Source organism: Kogia breviceps, chromosome 6 (assembly GCF_026419965.1).
Source record: "Kogia breviceps isolate mKogBre1 chromosome 6, mKogBre1 haplotype 1, whole genome shotgun sequence".
NCBI lineage: Eukaryota > Metazoa > Chordata > Mammalia > Artiodactyla > Physeteridae > Kogia > Kogia breviceps.
In genome coordinates, this window is record NC_081315.1 from 73409375 (window position 1) to 73424462 (window position 15088).

The 15088-nt window shown below is 39.0% G+C and overlaps 1 protein-coding gene across 5 annotated transcripts in view; it reads right to left on the reverse strand.

Moving 5' to 3' along the window:
* Positions 1 to 15088, reverse strand: part of CORIN (corin, serine peptidase) — a 278076-nt gene that overhangs the window by 25074 nt on the left and 237914 nt on the right. For 3 of the 5 annotated variants that reach the window (XM_067036047.1, XM_059067269.2, XM_067036046.1), the window contains exons 17-19: positions 14790 to 14906; positions 12120 to 12169; positions 11793 to 11967 (exon numbers count right to left, since the gene is read on the reverse strand). In XM_067036047.1, the coding sequence (XP_066892148.1) occupies positions 11793 to 11967; positions 12120 to 12169; positions 14790 to 14906 (342 nt within the window). The remainder of the gene's footprint in view (positions 1 to 11792; positions 11968 to 12119; positions 12170 to 14789; positions 14907 to 15088) is intronic. The other 2 variants (XM_067036048.1, XM_067036049.1) reach the window with 1 other exon arrangement.

Genomic DNA, 15088 nt, shown 5'->3' on the forward strand with positions numbered 1-15088 from the left:
ATAATATGATTTCAACTTCTAATTCTTCACTTATCACCCTAGAGAGAAAACACAGCTACTTATACACCTCAGATGCATGATGACATCCAGGGAAGTTTATACAGAATTGAAGGCACAATGTCTCTGGACACAATAACCAGTTTCAGTTTGTAATTTGCCACACTCAGCTCTAGTTTAGACATAAGCTTGCCACATTTTCACTTAATTCAGCTGGCCAGGTTTAGATATTTTCTTCTATCTTTATCTTTTCTTAAGAGCACAAACATTTCCCTTTCTTCACCCTTTCTGATTTTACTTCGAATAACTTATATTTACTATTTATCTTTTTACAGAAAATAAAATTAATATTTATAATTAACCCCTGTGATAGAAATCACTATTTTACAAGACTTACTCCAGAAATGGCACAGCCATGTGGTGACTTGGAAGTAATTTGAAATTTACCATATCTGCACTAAGTAAAGAAATATCACACAAAAGCATCATTTCTGTTCTACAAATCTTAGGAATCTCTTACTTTTCATATTGCATCTGCCCTTGGTATGTTTAAAGAATTCTCTCTAACACATGCAGTGACTAGATTCTAGAATGGGATGACCACAATGTAAATGCATAAAAGGGGCGAGTATAAGTCAGTAAGCAGTGGGTGTCAGACTCCAAGACTTGCCCATCTCAAGGGCCATCTGCCTCTCAGCTCCTGCTGATGGCTGTCATATTGGAATATCTAGTGTGAACTGACCTTCTGATTGTTTCAGGGAAGCCAAAGTTCTGGATTTTATGTAAAGTACACACAGTTTAAACTGCTGGCTAAAGTTTTTAAATGTATCTAACAAGCAAAAGAGATCAGAGCTGGATTCTTCTCTTAGTATAAAATCTCTATAGTTTCCAAGTATTTCTACATATCTATTCAATCATCTTCTCACCAATTATGAGGTATAAATAGGAATGCTTATTCCATTTTAGAGAAGAGAAAGCAGTGACTCAGAGCAGATGATTGACTCATCTAAAATCACAGAGATACTAAGTGATGGTAGCAGGCCAGAAAGCCAGTCCTTTAAACCCCTACACCACAACCTTTATACTAAACTTCTCTGAAACAAAGAGAAGGGTCCATAGGTATCAGTACAAGAATCAAGTATTGGCCACAGAGGTGAAAGCATGCAGGATGAGTGGAGACTGACTGGTGAGTGATAGGATGGCAGATAGAAGGAAGATACCTTCTCTTTCCTGAATGTATCCCCCAGATATGATGGGGAACTAGCCGCCAGTAATGAAATTACAGAAAGTGAGCAATTCTATTATCCCAGGGTCCAAAAAAGCTAGAGAAGGGGATAGTCAGATACACATCCTAGAGCTTAGAGAATCAGATTTAAGAATGTTTTGGAAAAAAGATAGGACAATGTGTCCAGACACTCTTAAAACAAGTACAGCTAAACAGAGATGGGAGAGTTTGAGTTCCAAATTCTGACTTACCATCACAATTGACTGCAGTAAGAAAATGAAGAATCATCTAAAAAGTAACTGTTACAACATAAGAATCTCAGAGCTTTCAAACTGTAAAGTTTTTCACAGAACAGTGGCAAGAAACTGTAGCAATTGTCGAAAAGTCTTAGTCATAGAACCCTCCTACACTGTTGGTGGGAATGTAAATTGGTACAGCCACTACGGAGAGCAATATGGAGGTTCCTTAAGAAACTAAAAATAGAGCTACCATATGACCCTGTAGTCTCACTCCTGGACATATATCCAGAGAAAACCATAATTTGAAAAGATACATGCACCCCAATGTTCACTGCAGCACTATTTACAATAGCCAAGACATGGAAGCAACCTAAATGTCCACTGACAGATGAATGGATAAAGAAGATGTGGTATATATATACAATGGAATATTACTCAGCCATAAAAAAGAATGAAATAATGCCATTTGCAGCAACATGGATAGACCAAGAGATTATCATACTAAATAAAGTCAGACAGAGAAAGACAAATATATGATATCACTTATATATGGAATCTTAAAAAAATGGTACAAATGAACTTATATACAAAACGGAAATAGAATCACAGACATAGAAAACAAACTTATGGTTACAAAAGGGGAAAGGGGGGAAGGAATAAATTAGGAGTTTGGGATTAACATATACACACTACTATATATAAAAAGATAACCAACAAGGACCTACTGTATAGCACAAGGAACTAAACTCATTATTTTGTAATAGCCTATAATGGAAAAGAATCTGAAAATCTATATCTATATATATAACCAAATCACTTTGCTGTATACCCAAAACTCACACAACACTGTAAATCAACTGTACTTCAATAAATTTTTTTTTTGTGGCCATGCTGTGTGGCTTGCAGGATCTTAGTTCCCCGACCAGGGATCGAACCCGGGCCCCCGGTAACAACTGGACCACCAGGGAAATCCCTATACTTCAATCAATCAATCAGTCTATAGAAAAAAAGCAGGAAAAATAAAAATGCTTCTCAGCAAAATTATGTGTGGGAAGAACAATATCTGGGGCAAATAAATTTAATATAGTAGTCAACTAAGACAAAGCTGAACTATTTGAACTTTCCTTTACTTCTAACATCTTCATTCAAGGAGAATGGTCTTCAGGCAACATCCAAAAGACCCATTGTCCATGTGATAAAACTTATAAGTGCTTAATACATTGAAATGTTGAGTTCATGTCTGGTCTAAGATATGGGAGGGGTCAGTAAAAGATCACTGACCTTCTGCAGAGGAGTTAACATTTCTAGTTCCAGAGAAATTATAGTCCTAACTACTAAAAGAACTACAGATATCATCACTAACACCAAAAAGGGGCTGGTTAGTCAGTTAACAAATATTTGATTAGTTGCTATATTCCTTGCTGAAAGAAATGAAAATACAGAGGCGAGGAAGACAGCCAGGGTTCATGCCCTCATAGAGCTTTCATCCTACTGGGCTAGCCAAATATATATATATAAACAAATAAGATTATCTCTGGTAATTAGGAGGGGAAAAAATAGGATAATGTGATAGAGAGGTGACTGATGGGGGGGTCATTTTAGCTAGGATGTTTAGGGCAGGCCTTTGACAAAGTGACACTTAAATTGAGACCTGAATGAGGGGAAAGAGGCAATTTTGTGACTCCATAGGAGGCTTCCAAACTGCAGAAGCAGCAAGTAGAAAGGTCCTAAGGCAGGAATGAGATTGGGGGATTTCAGGGACAGAAAGGCTACATGTTTGGAGCCCAATGAGTGATGAGAGAATAGCGGGAGATGCAAAGAGGTAGGACTAGATATTTAAAGGCTATGATAAGAAATCTTATTCTTATTACAATGAGAAGCTGTTGTACAGTTTTAAACAGGTGGTGACATGGTATGATTTACATTTTAGAAAGATCACTGTCTCACTGTGTGTAGAATAGACAATAAGTGAACAAGAGAGTAGTCTAAAAAAAACAGATAGGAAACTATTTTAAAAGTTGTTAGGGATTGATTGTGTCCTCCTGTAAAATTCATATATTGAAATCCTAATCCCCAATACCTCAGAACAAGATCTTATTTGGAGATAAGGTCTTTACAGAGGTAATCAACTTAAAATGAGGCCAGTTTGGTGAGCCCTAATGCAATATGACAGGGTATCCTCATGAAAAGGGGAAACTTGGAGACAGGCATGCACACAAAGGGTGAAGATGAAAACAAAGATCAGAATTAGGCTTCTATAGGCCAAGAATGCCAAAGATTGCCAGCAAAACACCAGAATCCAAGTGAGAGGCATTCTCTCTCACAGCCCTCAGAAGGAACCAACCATCCCAATACCTTGATCTTAGACTTCTAGCCTCCAGAACTGTAAGACAATAAACTCTGTCAATAAACTTTTTGGCTTGTTGAAGCCACCCAATTGGTGGTACCTTGTTATGGCTGCCCTAGGAAGCTAATACAATAATCCAGACCTGATATGATGGTGGTCTGGATTAGGATTATAGCATAAAGATGATGAGAGGCAGTTGGGTTCAAGCTATATTTTGAAAGAAGATCCTACAGAACTTACTAGAGTAAAAGTGGGAGGAATTAAGGATGACTCCCAGGTTTGGTGCATTAGCAAACCAATGGATAATGATGCCTCTTACTGAGATGGGGAAAGTTTGTGAAGCATACAATTATTCGCTCAGTGGGAGAGATGAGGAATCAAGTTTTGCTCTGGCCATGTAAAGTAGAATGTTTATTACACATTCAAATGGACACTTCATCTAAGCATTTAAATATGTTTGAGGTGGGTGGGTTGGAGAAAATCTGGGCTGTGCTAGAGATATAAATTTGGAAGTTAGGAATAAATATTTGATATTCATATTCGATATTCATATCAATATTTGATATTCATATTTGTTCAAATATAAACAAGCATTTGAAACCACATGACTAGATGATGATAGACAGATAAGAAAGCCAAGAATTTGGTCCTTATCTGATCATGGGCTGCTATAACAAACTACCATAGACTGGGTGGCTTAAACAACAGTTATTTCTCATAGTTGTTGAGGCTCGAAGTCAAAGATTAGGGCACTAGCATGGTCAGGGTCTGGTGAAGATCCCCTTCCTCATTTACAGATGGTGGTCTTACTGTTGTATCTTTACATGGCAGAGGGCGAAAGGGCTAGCTTTCTTTCTCTTCTTATAAGGACACTCATCCCAACATGGGTTTCACCCTCATGACCTAATCACCTCCCAAGGGCCCCACCTCCTAACAACACCTTATTAGGGGTTAGATTTTCAACATGTGAAAATTAGGGGGACACAACTGTGCAGTCCACAACACACCTGGAGAACTAAAACATTTAGTGGCCTAAAAGAGGAGAAGCTGCAAAAAAAGAAAGAGAAGGGTAGGTCAGTGACATAAGAATTTTTTTGTTATTTTAAAAGAAAAGTGAAGAAAGTATTTTAAGAAGGATGTAGTAATCAAATACTAGGGAGGGTTCCAGTGAGTTAGAAACTGAAAATCCACCATTGGATTTGGCAAGATGGAAGTCACTAAAGACTTTGGTATCATTTCTGTAGTGGCCTTGATGACAACCCAACTGGAGTGACCTGAGGGGAATACAGGAAGTGTAAAAGTGGAGACAGTGACTGTAGGAAACTCTTTTAAGAGTTTTACTGTGAATACTAGCCAAAATGGGGCAAGAGTTGAGGGATATGAAGTCAAGAGAAGGGGGTTTAAGTTGGTGACACTAAGGCATGTTTGCTGAAGGGAACGATCCAGCAAAAAGAGAGAAATTGAGGAAAAATAGAAATGATGATTTTAAAATAAAGTCTTTGACGGAATTAAGTCACAGACCTACTAGAGAATGGACTTGAGGATACGGGGAGGGGGAAGGGTAAGCTGGGACAAAGTGAGAGAGTGGCATGGACATATATATACACTACCAAACGTAAAATAGATAGCTAGTGGGAAGCAGCCGCATAGCACAGGGAGATCAGCTCAGGGCTTTGTGACCACCTAGAGGGGTGGGATAGGGAGGGTGGGAGGGAGGGAGACGTAAGAGGGAAGAGATATGGGGACATATGTATATGTATAACTGAGTCATTTTGTTATAAAGCAGAAACTAACACACCATTGTAAAGCAATTATACTCCAATAAAGATGTTTAAAAAATACATCTAAAATAAAGTCTTTGAAAGATGAATGGAAATATGATTGTCCTTAAAAAGGAGCAAGGACACATCCTCCACCATAACTCAAGGGGAAGGAGGGAACGTGGCCACAGATACAGGTAACTTGTTGGAATTCGGGGTGAGACAAGGCAAAACATATAATGATGTCTATTTTCTTCATAAAGAATGAGGTGAGACCAGTGGAGGGTGAAGGAGATTTGGAGAGAGAGGAGAAGACGTCAAATAGTTGAGGATGGAAAAGTGGATTTACTGTGAACATATACTGGATGGGTGCCATATTGTTAGATGCTCATTTGAGATTCATGATCATACATTTGACATGAGCTCAGTTAGCAGTCTGGTGTGTGATATTCACCAGTGATGACCAGCTGTTCAGGTGTACGTGCACAGTACGTGGATAGTTGCAGGACAAGAAGAAACAAGTAAGTAAGTACAAAGATTAGAAGGGGAAGAACTCCCAGTTTCTGTGAGCCCCCAAAACTATGGGAATTGGCCTAACGTTTAGGCCAACTGCTGGCTACATCATAGACCCAGATATTTTTCCACTGGAGCAGTGAGGATGCAGAGAACGCCTCTTTAGCGGGCAGGGCAGTGGGGAGCATGGAGTCAGGTCAGGGTCACCACAATTGCTCATTCACCGGTGATGCTGGAAAACAGCACCCCAGGGGAGCTATGGATCCAAAATGGAGAATTCCTATTTTAGTGGACATTAGTATTTGATGGGAATGGATCAAATCTCTCAAGCAGACGGAACGGAAAGAAAAAATTGCTAATGAATGGCATGGTTTATATGCACCTAGAAGATAAAGAAGTAGCCATGAGAACACGACATGGGCTCAGTAATAAAACGTCAGACCAAACCTCTCACTTCTTTTCCTGACTGTATTAAAAGACTGTTAGATCAGTACAGGTGTTTAAGTCAATGTTTTTTTTCTGTGGAGAATAAGAAAGGGAACTGTCCAGAAATAGGTGAAAAGGTTATTGAGTAATATTAAGGGTCCAATGGATGCTGAAAGTCAGGCATGACACTAATCTACATCCTTGGGTAATGTTCTCCTCAGTTCAGAAGAGCATGAATATAGTATTGAAAACGTGCTCTTCATATTGACTCTTAGTTGGAGGTCTGCATGGTGTGTATGGCAGAAAGATCTAGGGGCAAAGAAGTTCAAGGTCCTGGTGAGAGGACTGAAGTGATGATCCCAGTGAACTAGGTTACCTGGGGAAAGAAATGAAATGAGGAGGAGATAGATGGACTGAGACAATAGGAGGAGATGTGCAGACAAGCAAACACAAGTCTTATTGGAGTGAAGAGCTGGTGTGGTAGAAATCAAGACATGGGTGACCTGGCAGGGTTAAGGGTTGTGATCATATAGTAAAAGGATAGTTTTTCATGCAGATTTCCTGGAGAGGAATCAGACACTTCTGATAATTACTAGTTGTGTGCCAACCTAGGAAGTTCATCCTTAAGTCTTTTGGAGGTGGAAAAAGGCAGGGAAATTGCTTGTTAAATTATCCCTGAAACTCAAGGTCTTTCTTCCTTAGAGCTGTGGAAGTTGAATTGTTACCATGGCATCTGGGACTGCATCTGATCAACTTAGTACCTCATGTTTTTAATTTTCCTTTGGGATTTTTAAATATCTCTCCATGCAGGAGCAAGACATGTCCTTTTTTTCCATGAATATAATTAAAAGAGACAGGCTTGAAAAGAACTACAGATGGGTCACACTGGGCCTTGCCAAAGTATGGAATCAGGATATGAAGTAAATCCCATTAATTGCAGCAATTGATGGATTCTACAGAGAGTAAGGCTTACAATTAGAGGTTCTCAAATGTTTTCAGGGCCACTGGAAAGATTGTAAAATAGAACCAAAGTTATTAGCACACATTCAAGCAAAGACTTGTTTGAAGTTGGGCAATTTCTAACTTCTTATGGATAGGCCAGGCCCCACTTGACAGTTCTGTGAAGTCTAATGTTCCATGAAATTTTACCAGGGCCTTTGATAGAATATCCATTTCCTTAATTATAAACACATTTCTTCTCTATTGCAAGGTTTCTCCTTAACTTCACAGATCTGTCAGTGAAAGACAAAACTTGGATACCACATATGGAAATGACAAAAGTGGTGCATGAACTGGATGAATTAGCAATATAAAGGGTGTTATTCCCTTAAAGAGCTGTTGGATTCATTTAGGTGATCGTCTTTTGATAAATGTACTCTTGCTAGTACAATCTTCTGCTTATCATGGAGTTATAAATCAGAACTGGAAAAGACATCTGGAAACATCTGGGCCCTTCCAAAGCAATAACATTGCAATGTATTTCCTGACATACTACACAGACTCTTCCAATCATTTGGGGTCATTCTTACACATTAAAAATTCTCAAGAGGAGGTTCTGGTTTTTTTACATTATATTTCCCCAAAAAGAGCAATCAAAGAGCTAGATATACACATTTCCATTTTATAATCACTTCTCATATTCTAATTACTTGTTTAAATGTCTGTCTCCTCACTAGGTTAGCATTCCAAGAAAGGAAAGATATATTCATTTCTTTAACCCCCATATGGAGATGAATATACATTCTGGGACTCTATTCTGTAGAAACAAGAGTACCAATAGGTGAATAGCTTTGCATAAGAAGATGTATTGCAGTGTTGTTAAAGTGATAGCAAACTGGAACTAACGTGAATGTCCATCAACTGGGGAATAATAAAAAAAGTATGGTGAATCTCTATGATGGAATATAATTTAGCTTTGAAAAAGAATGAGCTAGAGCTACATCAATTGATTTGGAAGGGATGTCCATTATATATACTGCTACATGAGAAAAGCAACTTACAAACAAAAGTATAGTGTGTGATTTCAAATTGTAAAAATAAATGACACCCTGTGAAAAATATGTGTTTATAGCTGTGGAGGAACAATCACTAGGGGTGACCTTGAGAATGATGAGAAATTAAAGGAGAGAGAGTATGGAAGGAGATAAAAATTGAGCTAGTAAAATGAAAAAATATTCATGCCATAATGCTAAGGGAAAAGTCAGAATGCATGTGTTTTTGTTGTTGTTGTTGTTTTATTTTTGGCTGTGTTGGGTCTTCGTTACTGTATGCAGGCTTTCTCTAGTTGCAGTGAGTGGGGGCTACTCTCCATTGTAGTGCGTGGGCTTCTCATTGTGGTGGCTTCTCTTGTTGCGGAGCATGGGCTCTAGGCACACGGGCTTCAGTAGTTGTGGCTTGTGGGCTCAGTAGCTGTGGTTCGCGGGCTCTAGAGCACAGGCTCAGTGGTGGTACATGGACTTAGTTGCTCTGCTGCATGTGGGATCTTCGTGGACCACGGCTCGAACCCATGTCCCCTGCATTGGCAGGCGGATTCTTAACCACTGCACCATGAGGGAGTCCCTGAATGCATGTTTTTAGTAATAATATTTTAAAAAGAAAAATTTACCTTTATTGATGTCTTACTGATTGGTATCAGGCATGGTTCTTAAGGTTTTACATAGGCTATATCTCACTTGATGCCTGCACCAACCCTGTGAGGTAGGGACTGTTATTTCCCTCATTTCATAGATGAGGAAACTTGGCCCAGAGAAGTTTATAAATTGACACAGTAAGTGGCAAAGCTGAGAAAAAATAATAATAGACAAATAGGCAAAAAAATGAAATTGCATTTTTTCTACAAATTAACCTGGTAAAATGAAAATAATTTAATGAGGTGACAGAACTGTGAGTTATTTGTGTTAAATTTTTGCTATTATTTATTATTACTTTTAAATAAAATAAAATTATTAAAAATAAAAAGAAGGGGGCTTCCCTGGTGGCGCAGTGGTTGGGAGTCCACCTGCCGATGCAGGGGACGCGGGTTCGTGCCCCGGTCCGGGAGGATCCCACATGCCGCGGAGCGGCTGAGCCCATGAACCATGGCCGCTGGGCCTGCGCGTCCGGAGCCTGTGCTCCACAGCGGGAGAGGCCACAACGGTGAGAGGCCCGCGTACCACAAAAAAATAAATAAATAAAAATTTTAAAAATAAAAATAAAAAGAAGAAAATGGGCGGTATGGTGGTTTTTCAAACATGTCCTCAAATACTTTGCCACTCCTCTCGCTGAAAGAAGAGTTCTATGTTTCTTCCCTTTGAATCTGGGTGAGGCTGTGACAGCTCTGACCAACTCCATAGTGTAAGTAATGTTGTGTGTCTCTGGAGGCTGGATCAAAAAAGGCTTCCTCCTGGCTCCCTTTTTGGGACTCTTACTCTGGGCGATGCTAGCTACCAAGCTGTGAGTCTCACCTGGAGCGAAACAAATGCCCCTGCCAATAGGTAGCATCCACTGCCAGACTTCAGGTGGTGCCAGCTGCTAGAACCTTAGTACCTTCCAGCAGAGTCCCCAGACATTGCTGAGCAGAGACAAACCACAAGCTATTTCCTATCTAGATGTCTAATCTCCAGAATCTTCCATGGGCAAAAAAAATGGTTGTTGTTTGTTGTATTTTGTTATTGTTTGGTTAGGAGTCGTTTTTTTTTGTTTTTTTTTTTTTTGCTCCTAAATTATACAACAACAGTTGAAACAGATGAGGACCTTCTGCAGTGATGTTTGTCAACTTGGGGTAGGTTTACCCTTCGTCTTATTTTTCTGCTCCCTTTAGGTATTTTGCAATGATTAATTTTATGTGCCAAGTGGCTGGACCATGGTGCCCCAATATTTGGCCAAACATTTTTCTGGATGTTTCTGTGAAGGTGTTTTTTTGGAAGAGATAAGCATTCAAAATGGTGGACTATGAGTAAAGCAGGTTACCCTCCAGAATGTGGGTGGGCCTTACCCAATCAGTTGGAGACTTTCATAGAGCAAAGACTGATCTCCCCAGAGCAAGAAGGAGTTCTGCCAGCATGCTGCCTTTGGGCTTGAACTGCAGCTCTTCCCTGAGTCTCCAGCCTGCCTGCCACCCCATCAGACTTTAGACTCACCAAGCCTCCAGGAATGTTTGCCAATTCCTGGAAAACTCTTTCTCTCTCCCTCATTGGTCTGTTTCTCTGGACAGCACTGACTAACACACATATTATACTTTTCACTCTACTTCCCAAACTCCTCACCAATTCCTCCAGCATCCTAACCTCACTGTAGTATCTACGTAAATCTGCTCTGTTTAACTTCATATGCATTTGATGTATTTAAGAGGGCTAGAAAAGAGACTAAAGCTGGCTAGATAGTCAATCTTCTGAACTTCTTCCTCTTCCTCCCTCCTTAGGACATAAATCATAAGCAATATACATCTGTTGCCAATAAATGAGCAGCACCTATATAAGATGATAAAACCAAGGGTAGAAAAATCTAAGCAGATAAGGACCTGGGAAGGAGAACAACTGTGGATTTTGCACTGAATTACAGAGTGGCATATGGACATATACCCTGAGAAAACCATAATTCAAAAAGAGTCATGTACCAAAATGTTCATTGCAGCTCTATTTACAATAGCCAGGACATGGAAGCAACTTAAATGTCCATCGACAGATGAATGGATAAAGAAGATGTGGCACATATATACTATGGAATATTACTCAGCCATAAAAAGGAACGAAAGGAACGAAATTATTTGTAGTGAGGTGGATGGACCTAGAGTCTGTCATACAGAGTGAAGTAAGTCAGAAAGAGAAAAACAAATACCGTATGCTAACACATATATATGGAATCTAACCAAAAAAAAAAAAAAAAAGAAAATGGTCAGAAGAACCTAGGGGCAAGACGGGAATAGACGCAGACCTACTAGAGAATGGACTTGAGGATACGGGGAGGGGGAAGGTAAGCTGGGAGGAAGTGAGAGAGTGGCATGGACATATATACACTACCAAACGTAAGATAGATAGCTAGTGGGAAGCAGCCGCATAGCACAGGGAGATCAGCTCGGTGCTCTGTGACCACCTAGAGGGGTGGGATAGGGAGGGTGGGAGGGAGGGAGGGAGACACAAGAGGGAGGAGATATGGGGACATATGTATATGTATAACTGATTCACTTTGTTATAAAGCAGAAACTAACACACCATTGTAGAGCAATCATACTCCAATAAAGATGTTTAAAAAAAAAATACCCAAGTGACAAAATGATCAGGCAAAGCAAAAGAAAAGGTGCAGCTTACCCCTCGAAGCAGTGGGCAACTGTCAGAACCCACTTCTTGGCAATGAGGACACAGCCACAAATGTGACCACTGGGTTCACTCTGCAGGGAACACTGCCAGGGCCACCTTCCTGGGCGACTTGTCCGACCCCCAAGGATCCTCTTGTTCATTCGGGCAGCAGGGCGGCGCCCACAGTCTACCAAGGAGCAGGAGACAGTATGTGACTCACTACCAAAACCAGCTAGATGCTTGCAGCTTTGCTGTCACATACAAGTGATCATTTTTTCCCTTGAGCCAATCCAGTTAAATTAAGTTCATATCCCATTGTTACACCACTAATTCGCTCACCTTGTTTAGTACATAGTAGAGAAATCTTACTTCTGCTGTGACAGGACTGCCTAGTTTTGGAAACATAAAATGGCATAACATTCAGTTACATATTTATTGCTCACTTCAAACACTTTACCAGTGAAAGGCAAGAAATAGCTTATACTTAAGTCAGGAATTCTCAAGGCAGGGCTGTGGTCAGATATCACCTTGGAGGTGGAGGTATATGAAGGATGTACTTTTTTTAAGTGTATTTAATATCATCATTATACACTTTCACATTTGTGGGAAGAGAAACTATTGTTAGCAAAGTTTCCCACATCATCCTGGCTGGTGGCACCTCCCATAATACTGACTCAATGATTTTCAAAGTAGAGAGAGGAAAAGGAAAGGCATTAGTCTGCTTCTCAGAATGTATGGTGAGGAGGGAGCATGTCAGACTTTCATGCTTATGGAGAGGACATGTATGTCTAAAAGAAGCTGAGAAATAGCTTGAGAGAAATAAAATATTACTTCAAAAAGTTAGAGAACAGAGACAGGAATTGAATACTTATACTAGAAAAGAATTTTGAGACTTTTTGTATTATCTTTTTTTTTAAGTTGAAGTATAGTTGATTTACAATATTGTGTTAGTTTCGGGTATACACCATAGTGATTCAGTATTTTTCTGATTATATTCCATTATAGATTATAAGATATTGAATATAATTTCTCATACTATACAGTAAATCTTTATTGCTTATCTGTTTTATGTATACCAGTTTGTATCTGTTAAGCCCATACTCCTAATTTGTCCCTCCCCCAATCCCCTTCCCCTTTGGTAACCATATATTTGTTTTCTATGTTGCTAAGACTTTCAATGTTAAACTGTGTATCTATGATTAGCTGACAGAACGAAGGGGATTAAATTCATCTCATGTAACTCTAGATGGCAGGTTCAGGATCAGTAGGGAGAACTTATAGAAAGAGTGCATTCAGGAAAGGAAGAACTTTCTAAAAATCAGAGTTTAGCTTTGAAGGCAAGAACATGGTTTAAGCATCTATCAATGTGGCTGCACAAGATAATTCAGCTTAAGGAACACTTAAGTTTTAACCACAAAGTTCTCTTCCAAGCAGTTATTCACAATGAATATTTAAAAGAAAAAAAAACATGTTGGGACTGTCGAAAATACTATGACATGCTTAGAATCCTAGGTATGTCAGAAGAAAGAAAAACAACCCTATGTCATTTCCACATTCCTTTTTGAAGATCTACTGTATTTTCATTTCTTGCTAAATTTGCATGGAGATATGTGTATACAATAAATTATATAATACAGAAAAAGCACATTTGTGTTTTGCCTTCTCACAACCTGAAGTCGTATCTCCTTCTCACTCTCTATTTCGTTATCCTTAGTTTCTTTGTAACACTTCCAAATATCTGAAATTCATTTTGTTTATTACTAGCTTAGAATCTCTCTGTCCACCTCTACAATGTATGTTTCCTGAGACCACGGTCCTTGTCCCCCTCATCCACTTCTACATCCCTGCAGAGCTTAACAATGAACCCGGCATAGAAGAGATACAAATCATTAGTTGTTATTTGTTAGATCTTAAAGTCATAGCTTTTAGGAATAGGAAAAGACCCAAGACTATGTGTCTCAACTCTTTATTTTAAAGGAAATTGCAGTTTATAGGATCACACATCTAGTTAGCAAGCCAGGACTAGAACAGGTCCACCAACTCCCAACTTAGAATGAGTTTATCTATCTATCTATCTATCTATCTATCTATCTATCTATCTATCTATCTATCTATCTAACCTGAAAGGGATTTTCTGGCAGTCCCAGTTTGCGGAAACAAATCACTGTTGAAAGACTCGGGTCATAAGAGGAAGTGCTTCAGTTGACAACTATTCAGAAATTTGGTTGCAAGTTTGGTCTATGGGGAAAATGTCAAGACATTCTAAAGAGAAATGGCCCACCTTTAGTTTCATTCTTTAGAATTCTTATGTACTGATTTCCCTAACATTTATTAAAAGCTTTGGAGTCAGATAAACTTGGTTTGAGTTCAGAGACTATCACTTATCATCTGTGAGCTGTGAATTTTGAGCAAGTTATTTAAATACTCTATAGCTATGTCCCCATAATGTAACAAGCACTAAATGAGTGTTAATTCCCTCAATTTACCTTTCTCTTGCACCCCTACCCAAGATGAGGGAGGCAATGTTGCCATGATTTTTTAGGGGAAATTTTTCAGAAGTGTATTTTCAAGGTTACTTGATTATAATTTTATTTTGTGTCTGTTTTTTCCTCAGGCTCTCCAAATTTTATCAGTTGCCATTATTTCAATTTCTTCTGTTAACTAGTCCCATGTAACATCTGTAGAAAGTGTAGATATTAAGAACTTATTTTTAATAGTATGTGAAAAAAACTCCAAGATTAGAACCCAAGTTCCTCCTCCTTAACCTTGATAGTTTCTGCAATCATCATTAAAGAAAAATGTAATTAGCCAAGAGAAAAAGATCTATGTCTACAAAGAAGAAAAAAAGCCAAATGATGTTGAACTATAAAGGCCCATAGCCATTCTATGGAAGCTCTTTTTTGATGTGACAAATGTGGATTATCTTCAACTAGAAATAGAAGAAGGGTCCTGATGATAGATGTTTGTTCAATAATCCACTCTACACAGCTCTAGTGATGGGTGTCTTACCCTTTTACCAGTAGTTCATGCAAAGTGGTCCCATTAAGGCTTTCCCAGTCGGAGTGCAATGTCAGCCACTGCTGGTCTTGCTCCTGTTGCTGTATCAGTTTGGTCACAGATGGTTCTCTGATAGAAGGGCAAATACCAGATAAATATTCAAAGTACAATGATCTTTGACCAGGCAATATCATTATTTAGCACTTACTCTCTTATAAAAAGAAGCATTAAATTATCAGCCAATATTTCAAGAGGGGGATTAGTATTCGAAGAAGTTTGGCATGGAATGTGATCAGCAAGAGAGGAAGTTA